We start from the raw sequence: 12,639 nt of genomic DNA, 5'->3' as shown, positions 1-12,639 counted from the left end.
CACATACTGGGCGAGTAAGTATAGGTCAGGCTGGAGAAGTGGCGTTTAGATTGAGACACCGCCTCTCTCCTGGATTCTGAGGTGGTCTTCTTAGCCAGAAAGTTATATACTCTTCCCTCTGGGGGACTAAGTCGAGGGAGATTCCCCCCCGCCCCACCCCGCACCCGGAATCATCTAATCTAGTCACAAGCTCTAAAGGTGGCAGACAGGTGGGAGGGGGAGGGGTTGTTTTGTTTAATGGGAAAGTGTTTGATCTCCTGCCCTCCTTCCCTCTTGGGATGAAAAGGCCCATGAGTATTGAGATCTGGCAGGGGTAGGACTCCCAAGGGCCTAGCTGTACTAGACTCTGGTACTGTATCACTCACCACAGGTTGCTATGCCTGGAGCTAAAGGATGGGTCAGAAAATCTCAATAAAATTTACACTTTCCAACTGAGTCCTCAGTCTGGGTCATGCGAAGAGGGAGAACACTGATCCCAGACAAGAATTAAGGTAGGTTTAAATTAGGACAAACTAGGGAGCCAGTAGGAATTCCTGAGCCGGCTGGGCTGGCCTAAAGGGGTGTATGAATGGAAAAAGGCATTGAGGATGGAGGTGGTAGCTCAGATGGAACCGTTTCTGATCTCTCTAACTGGTACAAATCATGTATGTGCCCATAGCCGTGCGCAACGTGTGTAATGTGGTTTTGCCCTATGTTTTTGTAAGAGGGTGAGGTGGCTGGTGGGAGCAGTCACCGTCTACTTTGGTGGAGAAGGGGCACAAGGAAATAGAGGGGTCCGTTCCACCATTTTTCATCGGGTCTGTGGGTAGATAAGTTTTTCTGACCAGCAGTCCACAGAGAGGGTGCTGACAGTCCTTGCTACTGAATGAACTTTAGGGTTTCAGGTAGAAGGACTCAGGTGTTGTACCCTTGGCCCAACTTCTTGTTTAGTTAAACCTCACAAGGCAGAGCCTCACTACTTGGGTCTCCACAGTGTCCCATGTAGATGCTTCCATGTTGCTGACATCCTTACTCCTTCCAAACTGTAGGCCTTCCTTTAACTCCTTTCTCTAGAAAGTAGTCATTTGCTCATTTTCTCCCCCTCATTCCTCTTCTTCTTTTTTCTTTCTTTTTCTTTTATTTTTTATTTATTTATTTATTTTTTAGGATTTTTTTGTACATCTTTATTGGAGTATAATTGCTTTACAATGGTGTGTTAGTTTCTGCTTTATAACAAAATGAATCAGTTATACATGTACATATGTCCCCATATCTCTTCCCTCTTGCGTCTCCCTCCCTCCCACCCTCCCTATCCCACCCCTCCAGGCAGTCACAAAGCACCGAGCTGATCTCCCTGTGCTATGTGGCTGCTTTTTTTCTTTTTTTCCCCAGGACCTGCAGTTCTCCCCAGTCTTTTCTTCAGGCATACAAGTTTCTTGCCTCAGTTACCTCCTGAATGTCAGGGCTTTCTCCGCATTCATCTGATTTTTGTCCTTTGGAGGGAGGGAGTTCTTTTTCTTCAGATGGGAGGAGGAAAAAGATGGGAGACCTCAGTGTCAGACTGCTGCTTTCTCTGATCTAATGTTTCTGAACTCAAACACCCACCCATTAAAAGGATAATTTGATTCTGAAGAACTCCATATATTACGCATGAGCAATTTAAAGCCCTCTTTTTGATATATCTTTGATCCTATTTCTTGCAAGCTAGTAACTCTTTTCTTGCATATTGAATGCATTTAATTCACTCTTTATCAGAGCTTTATTATAGAACTTCCTCATATTGACCAAAAATGCATGGGATGCAGCTCTATCCTCTACTTCATAAACTGGTTAGGGAAAGAGATACATAAATTGTTTGAAGGCAGAAATACTGTTTTGTTCATCATTTTATCCCCTCAGTTATCAGTACAATATCTTACATGCAATATATGTTTGTTGAATCAAATTCAGGGCCACAAAATCTGGGGATGTTGAAGAACCAGCAAGAAATCTTAGCGCAAGGGAGGAGATATGGGGATGTATGTATATGTATAGCTGATTCACTTTGTTATAAAGCAGAAACTATATTGTTAGTTTCTCCAATAAATTGTACTTCAATAAAGATGTTTAAAAAAAAGAAATCTTAGCGCATATATAGGAATTATATGTTGGTGCACTCTAGCTGTTATCATGATGTAGATGCAGAGGAGAGTAGACGAGGCAGTATTGCAGTGGGATTATCACCATAGCCCTTCAATCCAACACCATCTTGAATTCTAGTCCTTGTTTAGCTGCAAGTACAGATACAATCAGTCTGTTAAAAGTTAAGGTCAAATATATTTCAAATTTCTTTGTACCTTATATGGAGAAAAATGGACTGAAATGATTTTACTGGTCTTCTCCCCATATCCCCTTACAACCTTCACAATGAGCATCATTGTGTATCCAATGTTACAGGCAGTGGCAGGAAAGGAGGCAGCCAAGGAGAGGATGCTGAGAGTATGCACCCTCTTTGAAGCAGGGGAGCAGAGTTAAAGCCTGCTAACACACAATGGTCAGGCTGTCTTCTTACATCTCCCCACCTCCGACTTTTTTTCCAGTGAGATCGCTTCTTAAATGTACACAGGTGCATAATTACAAGGGGTTGCTTGGAGGAGCCTAGCAGTGTTGCCATAGAAAAGTAAAAGGGTTCCAGAATGAAGAAGTATCGTAGCCAAGAGCAATACATTGAAATTCATCAAGAAACCTTGCTACTTTGGGGGGTATTTGTTTTAAATGCCACTATTTGAAATGCGTTACCAACTACCAGCAACTTGGTGTGAAGCTTGAAGAATATAGAGGCATCTGTAATGCTGTAGAAATGTTGCAAAAAGAGGGAAAGTGGACATTTTAAGGGGGAATTCTCAAATATTCACAGTGCTCAGAATTTTAATGGAGCTGTTGATAACCTTGTTATCTAGTAGAGTTCTAGCTAAAAAATGCATTAAACTTCTTGGCTGTACTCAAATGAGTGGCAGCCAGAGATGGCATACATAGTGTACTTGATAAAAATGCTGTTTGTTTAAAGTATTAGAGTGGTCATTATGTTCAAGTACAAAGTTTTGATCCTCTCAGTAAATTTAATCTAGAAAGAATAAAGTGTTTCAGACTGTTTTTAAGTTTCAGTAGAACACAGGGTACTCTGTGAGTTTTTCCTTAAGGGAGTGTTAAATGTAAAAGCTGGTTTTGATATATTCACACATAAACAGAAATACGTTTTCAGGTTGCTTCCTTGATTCTTTCCCATTATTGCCTACTTGTGGCTAAGGATATGGTGACTTTATAAACTCAAGCTTTCAGCTATTTCAGAAATTTACATTGAACATATATATTCAGTTGACTGTATGTGTGTGTATGTTAATCCTATTCAGAGAATTTGAAAATGGAAAAGAATTCAAGTCACTGGATTATCACTGTTTTAACCTCTCTAAGACACTTTTCCCTAATCTGGAAATGGGGCTCCTGATTTCCCTAACTTTCAGAATGGTTTTAGGGATAGAGTAAATATTGTACTAAAGTATGTAGGAAAAATAAGTTTCTCTTCTGTGATCAAAACAATTACATTTTGTTGCCTTTCCCTTTCCTCATGAAGTTGAAATGATATAATCCAATATAGGTAAAGCCCAAAATTTATAGGAAGCATAGACTCTCTTAGCTAGAAGGAATCTTAGCGCATATATGGTTCAGTGATGCTTACCATTTGTTTGGCTCATAGACTACTTTGAGAATCTGAAAGTTGTGATCCTTCACTCCCCCAAAAATGCCTCTATAAACAAAAATTAGCATATAATTTTAAGGGGTTCAAGGACTCCCTAAAACCTATTCCTAACCCCTAGGGTTAAGAATCCTCAACTTAATTCAACACCCTCATTCTAAAGATGGAGGGACTTCCCTGGTGGCGCAGTGGTTAACAGTCCGCCTGCCAATGCAGGGGACACGGGTTCGATCCCTGGTCTGGGAAGATCCCACATACCACAGAGCAACTAAGTTCGTGCTCCACAACTACTGAGCCTGCACTCTAGAGCCCATGAGCCGCAACTACTAAGCCCATGAGCCACAACTACTGAAGCCCCTGTGCCTAGAGCCCGTGCTCCACAAGAAGAGAAGCCACTGCAATGAAGAGTAGCTCCCACTCGCCACAACTAGAGAAAGCCCATGCGCAGCAACAAAGACCCAATGCAGCCCAAAAAAGCAAAAACAAAAAAATCTAAAGATGGAAACATTAAAGAATATAAGTGATACGCTCTTGAGAATTAAAAATTATTTTGAAAACTCTACCCCAAAAATCTCTAATAATTTAAGAACACAGCTTCATCAATTATTTGAGCAGTGTCCTTGGACTACAGCTGCATTTCATTGATGGACTTGCTGTCACTCACCCTTGGTTTGTGAGTGACAGAAGAGCTATTTGCAATCCCACACAAAGTGAAATGAAATAATTTGGGCATTGATTCTATTTTTAACATGCCCTTTCCCAAAAATTATACTACTGCATCCTCAGTAAACATTCATTAAGTACCTGTCATGGTCCAAAGCCAATTCAAGGTAGTGAGAGCACAAGATCATGAGACCCAGTTTCTGACTGATCTGGGCCTAGTCTAGTAACAGCTCATGAGCTGGTAATAGGGGAACCCAGAGGGAGGAGCGACTCACCCAGCCCCAGAACTTTGAGAAGGTCCTACATTTAAGGTAGCATTAAAGCTGTGTCTTGAATGATGAGTAGGAGTTTTCCAGGCAAAGGATCCAGATATCCTAACTCCCTGTGCATGTAGATTTTACAATGCACCACTTTCCTTTTAGTTTAGAATAATTTGCTTGCTTTAAATTTTATGTACATGGTAATTAGGTGGGGTGGCCCACCGAAGACCCATTTGGTGGTTTCATCAGCCACGCATCTCCATTCTCCGAGCTATGCAGTCTCCAAACCTCAAGGTCATTGTCCTCCCTGACCCGCAATTTCTAGTCACTCACAAAGGCTTGCAAGTCCTTTCTTCAAAGCGTCCCTTCTACCTTTCTCTTCTTTTCTGTTCCCATTACCATCTTCCCATAGTTCCCCATACGCTAGACCTGGTCCCCACCAGTCCTTCCTTGTACTACACAACCACAAATACGTTCTCCCAAAATTAATTTATTCTGAAGCCCGGCAAAGAAACATTTGCTCCAGGTTACCAGATAGGATCTAATTACTGAGTCTATTTATTTTCTTACTTAAAGCCTCAGAGAAAAGCTGAGAGAACCCTGCTCCGGACGCGCAGGCTCAGTGGCCATGGCTCACGGGCCCAGCCGCTCCGTGGCATGTGGGATCCTCCCAGACCGGGGCACGAACCCGTGTCCCCTGCATCGGCAGGTGGACTCTCAACCACTGCACCACCAGGGAAGCCACGATCCAACCTCAGGCTCCTCACCCATCATTTCCCAGAACTTTTTTACTCCAGCCAGGCAAATGCAGGGTAGAGATGCTAAGAGCCCACACCAAGTCAGGTCTCACCTTTACCACGTGTTAGCTGTGGCATTTCATCTCTCCAAGCTTGTTTCCTCATTTACGACTTACATGAATAAATAACCAAACGGCTTAAAGCTGTTAGGAAAATTAGTGTGATGACACATGGGAAGTGCCTGGTGCCGGGTCTGACACGTAATTGGCTCTCAATAAATGGTGACATTTGTAGCCACCTTCATCATCACCTTCCTCTGAAACGCACCATGTCTCTGACATGCAAGCATTTCTAGAAACCCTTGCTCCTCTTACCCAGGTCATTTGCTTCTCCTTTAGGACCTGCTTCAGGTTCTGCTTATCTTCCCACTGATATCCCGCCTGCCCCCCCTAAATACACCTGCTCTCAGCAGTCTCTCCTAACATCGCCTGCCTCCCCTCTGTTTGCTTTACACTGTTTCCAAACTTTGAAGTTTCCTCACTGCAATAGCGAGAGCTGCCCCCAAGTGGAGCAGACTGTCGTGCAAAGTCACAAGCCTCCTTGACTTCACCCTCGTTTGAGGATGTTGAAGTGATCATGAAACAGACGGGAGGTTGGATAGTGGATGTCTGAGGGTCCCAGCAGCAGTGATTTTTGGAGTCTGAGTGGTTTAAGAGCAGGGACGTGTCATCTACTTCCTCCTACTTCCCACAGCTAAGATTATTGTAGGCACACTCAACTCTGTTGTGTTTGGCGGACTGTTTTCCTGAAGAATCATCCTGCTCTTTGATCCCTGTGACAGATGAGCAGTGGCTTTAATCCTGCAGGGGAGTTTGGGAGGATGTGTATCAGGGTTGGAGGATGGGAAACCCCACGTGCATCACACTGGGACCCATAGTGAGCTTATAAAAAGTGTTTAATGAACAAGCACCAATCATAGGCTGTTTCACTGAATCGTATGTCCCTTGGGAACAAATTAAGAGCAAATGGAAGTCTTCCAAAGTTAAGGCTGAAGTTATAGGGAGATGTAGAGGGAATAGATCTCTTGCCCTGCCCCTGCGAAAAAAACAAAAAACAAAAGAACTCCTTAGGTTCCACAGAAAAAGCTCTTTATCTAAACATTTTATTTCTCTTCCTTACAATCTCCATACAGGGGCAAAGAGAGAGTCCAGAAACGTTTATCTTTAGTATGCTTATTGGAAAGTCTATTCCTCACAGTTGTGAAACAGTTTCATTACACAGGGCACCTCTAATTTTTGCCAGTTCGTTTTATCTCTGAAATCAACTGCTTTGCCTTCTCTGTTGCTGAATTTCAGCTGCACTTAATCTCATTGTGGCCTGGCCTTTTTATACCAGTTTGCTGTAATGCTGAGAGAACCTTCAACTTTAAAGAATGGCTCTTCAAGCCCTCCCCGGTTGGAGGAGAGGAAATCAGTTAATTGCAGCCTGTCAGAGCTGTTTTAGGTGACTTTGTACTTCTTCCATTTAAGATCAACATGAACCTTAGACATTTCAGGCTGGAAATCTAAATAGCAACAGAAAAGCCTGCGTTTCACTAATGCCAGGAATGACTCATCTCGTGAGAATGGTATTATATTGCTAATACAATACAGAGAGAAGGAAAAGACTGTGGTATCTGCCTTTCTTTGTATTTCTGACCTTGAGGAGAATTATAACTTGTTTGTTGCAGAAGTTGAGCATCTAATGTGCTGATGCACCTGTTAGTTGTAATATGTTAAATGGCAAAGCACTTGCAGTTTCCCATGATTGCTTTGTGGGTGAAATATTTTGTGCAATCTTGTGAACTGATTTTTTTTTAAAGACTGTATTCATTTGTATTTCTTGTCTCTCATTTCTCAAAACTGTGCTTTCTCATTCTATTTCAACACCCTGGTCTCATCATTAACATCTTAGAATCTGCTTGGCTTTTTATTTTCAAGGTAACATTATTATGATCTGTTTTTAATGCAGAGACCATGAACCAGGCGACTCCTGCTAGGAAGCTGGAAGAGGTTCTTCATCTAGCAGAGCTCTGCATAGAAGTCCTACAGCAGAATGAAGAGCATCATGCAGAGGTGATGGCTTGTTTTAACTGTCACATAAAGCGTCGCATAATGTTTCACCATAGTGGGAGCAGCACTGAAGAAGTGGCTTTTTTTTTTTTTTTTTTTAAGAAGTGCCTTTTGATACACATCTGGCCATTTATCTACAGAAAACTGAGAACGTGTGTGCATTTCCTGGAAATATAACTCCTATATGTTACAAAGGAATTGTATATGTATATAATTTAGTATCTGTTCCTGACAACTGTCTTCCTGTGAGGAACGTGGGAGAACTTATGGGATCTGCCTAAGGTGTACAACTAGTAAGAAGCAGAGCTGGAACACGAACCCCCATCTTGCGATGCCAGATCACTTGCTTTTCCCCTGTGCCCCGATTGCTTTAGTTTCGAAATGTAAGTTAATCAATGTGCAAAAGGGAAAGTAGTGATAAACTATAGGACACCAAAACTGAATAGAAGACATTCAGAGCTGTATGATTGATAACTCCAGTCTTTCACTTTTACCGTCAAACTTTTCTTTAAATTTTCACTAAACTTTCGTTTTTAAGAGGTTTTTAAAAGTTCTAGTACTAATTATATACTGACATTCACTAAAAATATAGAATGGTATTTCATCAGGCAAACTGCTTATTCTGAGACTTAAAAGTGTCATTCTTTCTAATAGCCATGAGTTTATTTTAAAAAACAAGAGTCTTCTGACTGAATTAGGTAGGGGAAATGTGTAGGATTAAATAAATGTAATAAATTTCAGTGCCCTAACAGTGCTTTTATTCTTGAGGAAGCACGTGAAATGAGTAAGTATGAAAAAGACCAGGTACAGAAGAATTTATAGAATATTTATATTTAATGAAACCTTGTTCTCAAAAATATAAGAAACTACAGGAAGTACGTTTTAAGCAAATTCTCAGAAAAGAATATTCATGAAACCTTGCTATAGGTAACTAAGATTTATTGTATCTGGTTATAAATATGATCATTCAAAACATCTGCTTCTAGCTCACACTATGGAATCTAGCTTTTACCTTGCATCTGTCATGTGTGAACTTGTTATGGATATTTTATTTTAAACTGAAGAAACAGCTGCTTCAATAATTTGAAGTGAATTCCCAGGAGGAGCTTTTCTAGGCTAATACTACCGCTATGTTACAATGAAAATGATTATATGATAAAATGTATGTATGTGTTGTCTTTTGTTAAAAGGCATTATCATCAGAGTATTAGACCTTTTTGAATTAAAAAAAATTCTGATTGGGTATCCAATTTCATCTAAACAGGTACATCTAATATTCCTATACCTTTCACAAAAATTACATTTAATTTTCCTGCACTAATAAGGGAAATAATAACTCTCCTGTCTTTTAAATGTAATTAGCATTATATACTCCCTGCAACCACTACATGCTTGTTAAAGTACAGTGTATCCAAACACAATTAAAATGTAAATATTACTTAGTTTCTAATCCACAAAAATACAGTTGACTCTTTTGAACAGAGGTAATCAAAACTCATAAATGTAACTCAACTATATGCCAAAATATAGAAGTGTTATGAGGACCTCTTTTTAAAATGCTTTGTAACACTATGACATGTCTTCATTCCACAATGCTTCCAAATTCTTGGGATTCTTCAGGGAAGAGAGGTGAGTAAAATTGTTTTCACCATTTTTCTAGCATGGAATGACTCTTTTATGTGAAGATAAGATAGAACACACTCTGGTTACACTTTTAAAGCCACCTTAGTCCCTCTCCTTGGAATTAAAGACTGTATCTCTTTAAATGGGCAACTCTTTGTTGTACTGTTTCTGTGAAGGTGTCTTATTAGTAATTGCATGCGTAATTATTGCTGGCCATCTAAGTACAGGCCAACTGAGAGGGTTTTGCCATTTTGGTTTTGGTTTTATCTTTTAGCGGTTTTTTTTGGCCTTTTTCTTTTTTTAACCAGGAGATCCAGCTTTTCCTTTGAACAATATTGGGGGGTGAATTGATCTGATTCCAAAGTCATTTCCACAGTGAATTGATGGACTGCATTGTACACTGATCTTGATTTTGCTGAATGTCCAGGCTAGACTCTACTGCACAAAAGAGGACCCGGCCCGGCTCCCTTGGTGAAGGTTAATGCGTCTGCCTCAGAGACCTTCAAGTGGCCGTGTGTCAGCTCCTCTCATTTCCCTCTCCTTTCCTCCACAGAGGCGGTTCACTTCACAAGGCCAAGAGGTTGTTTCTGTCCTTCAGCAATTTCTCAGTTAAGCAGGTTTCACGTCCTTCAGATCTTTGACAGTAACTTACTCATAACACAGTCCTCCCTTCTCTCTGAAGGCCTCTCCACCTCTCCCCTCAGGCTTTTCTTCCGATTTTCTGTGTTTTCTTTTGAGAAAGACAGTTCACACTCCTTTCCAGAAAATCTTGAAGGACGTCTTCCACATTCCCGTGATGAGACTGTGTCTGACCAGAAATTTAGACAAAACGGATCTGACAACTGTCCATCCAAGGCCACTCACTCTGACAAAGGCGGCAAGTCCCAGATGCCGACCAGGAAGCCTTAGGCTCTCACCAGCCCACCCCCTCCACACACACGCAGCACTTTCCTGCTAAGAAAACTTGCCAGGTGCACAGCTGGTCAGTGACGGGGTGAAGACGCAGGCCAACTCCAGACTCCACACTTTCCAGGGAACCACATTGTTATTTCTTGGTTTCAGTAGAATGGCAGGTATGAGTGCCTTGTCCTAGTTTTGCTGGCAGGTTTGGCACTTAGCATCGTAGCAGGGATATAAACGCAGAGAGGAGGAGGATGGTGCAAGCCTGGGGATGTCCCTTCTCTTCTGTCAGGCTCTTCTCCTGGCATATCTTGGGACTCTGCTATGGGGATGGAGGGCTGGAAATATCCCTCAGTGAAGGGGCAGAGAGAGAGGCGACATGATCGACATGAGCACAGCTCAGGTTGTTACTTTGTGATTTATTGTTGCAGCAGAATCTTAATTGAGGGTCCCTGAAATATTTTAAATATGATATTGTCCACCATATCAGTGACACTGTAGGCCAGGGGGATGTCTGGCGGTAATTCAGTATTTGCAACTTAGCTCTCGGTTCACTGCAAATGGTTGATGCATCCTGCCCTCCAGCTGGCTGGGTCCCAGGCTGCTCCAGCAGCAGAGTCAGGGCAGGGAAGGAGTTCAGTACGGACACACATATTTGTGCATGTGGTCATTCACATGAACATCGGTATCTGGACCAGATTATGCGTCTGGATGGATTCTAACATAAAGAGAATGGATGTTTGATTTTTAAATTTTTTTCCATTGTTTTTACTTCCTCATATCCTTATTCCTCTCTACTACCATGCATATCTAAGGACCATCTTAAAGTGTAGTTATACAAAACTTGATCATAGACAAGATCTGTTTACTACCTACTACTAACTAAATTGCACTCATCTCAACAGTTGAGTTCATCTTATTTGCCTAGTATTTATATCTGGATAGCCAGTGAGATAAATCGATATTTTCTTTTTTAGGACGGGTTTAGGGTTAGATTAGCCTGTGGTCCAACAAATGTTCCTCTTTTTGGAAGAAGATGACCAGTAAGTGGCTTTCATACAACTAAGCTACAGAGGCAGAATTCAATTTGCAGCAGTGACTCTCAAACGAAACTGCATCGGCAAAAATATCCTATCAAAAATGTTTGTTAGTCACTCACTGACTTATAAATGTATAATATTAAGAGTAGCACTTTACCCCAACATGTTTTGAAGCATTTTCAGTTCTTCATCTCACTTGATTATTTCAGTATTTATATTCATCTATGAACACAATTAGGGAAAGATTTTCGTGAATCAAGAGTGCAGAAAACTTATGATTCGTTTGGCAGTAGTTTAGGTGTCACCAGTTTAGTTTAGTCCATTCTGCTGGCTCCTCAAAAGCACTTAAATATTTCTAGAATATGACCCCTTAGCATTATGTTGCTCTGTGTGTATGTTGGGGGTTGTGGTGATGCCCTAGACACTGGGTATCCTAGACACCAGGGCTTTTAGGATCATCTACAAAATACAGGATTGCAAGCTGATCTTTTCTTGGGGGGGAAAAAAGCATGTAATACATTACAAAATCAGACATGCTATTTTTGCTCATTTATGCAGCCATATTTTTTGTGGTATTTTAAATTATGAAATGTTTACTATATTTTGAGGGTAAAAGTAATCAAAAGCCTAAGACCTCAAAGAAATTTGAAGAGCTATAAAGAAATCAGACCGTTAAAAGGTGCTCCGGCAAGAAAAAAATCAGAGGACATTAACATTGGTCTGATCTGCAAAACTAGACCAACAGACAGACAGGCCCTGTGCCATGTATAGTTAATTAAGAAGAGGCTGTATGTGTAAGAGCTTGGTCTCTACACTCCAGCTGACCTGGATTCAAATTATTGCTCTGTTACCTACCAACTTTAGGCAAGTTCTTTAATCTCTGAGTTTGCTAACCTATAAGATAAGGATAATTATACCATCTACCTGAAAGGAATAAGTAAGATAATGTATAAAAAGCCTTTCGAATATTACAGTAAACCCCCTACATATGAACCTTCAAGTTGCTAACTTTCAAAGATGCGAACATACTTTCTCATGTCCAATCACGTAAGTTAGTTCACCTGTCTGGTGTACATTGTCACGTGCCTGCATCCTCTACAGGTGGTTGTGCTTTTGTGTACTTTACTGTACACAACTGTATAGAGTACAGTAGTACAGTATCTTTATTTCAAGCTAGATGTACAAGAGGACAACTTCACCGAACTCCTTCCTGTGCAGACCAAGGAGCTTACTAATAAAGACCTGATGGAATTGGAGGCCCAGAGGAAGGACGAAGAGAGACAAGAGGAAGAAGAAGTAACTGAAGAACAAAGAGATTCACGATGCAGGAAATGGCAAGGGGATTTTCTTTAGTTGGGAGGCACTGTTAGTTTTTGAGGCACGGGACCTGAATGTAGAATGGTACACGAAGGTTGCAGCAGCCGTTCAGAATGGAATCCAGTGCTACCGTGTCATCTATGACGAGAAAAAAAGAGCTACTACCCAGACATCACTGGATCGTTTTTTCAAGACGGTAGATAGAATTGGATCCAGCAAGGAACCAGAACCTGTGCCATCAGTGTCAGGCGTGAGTGAAATTGCAGCTTGCCCTCC

At 41.1% G+C, this 12,639-nt stretch overlaps 1 protein-coding gene across 7 annotated transcripts in view; it reads left to right on the top strand.

The window, feature by feature from the left end:
- CADPS2 (calcium dependent secretion activator 2) overlaps nucleotides 1-12,639 on the top strand; it is a 486,383-nt gene that overhangs the window by 381,814 nt on the left and 91,930 nt on the right. For all 7 annotated transcript variants that reach the window (XM_079931397.1, XM_079931396.1, XM_079931395.1 and 4 more), the window contains one exon: nucleotides 7,383-7,486. In XM_079931397.1, coding sequence (XP_079787523.1) covers nucleotides 7,383-7,486 — 104 coding nt within the window. The remainder of the gene's footprint in view (nucleotides 1-7,382; nucleotides 7,487-12,639) is intronic.

The sequence above is a fragment of the Stenella coeruleoalba genome, assembly GCF_951394435.1.
Source record: "Stenella coeruleoalba genome assembly, chromosome: 9".
NCBI classification, from domain to species: Eukaryota; Metazoa; Chordata; class Mammalia; order Artiodactyla; family Delphinidae; genus Stenella; species Stenella coeruleoalba.
Note: the sequence above shows the minus strand (reverse complement) of the source record. Positions and strands in the feature narration are given on the sequence as shown.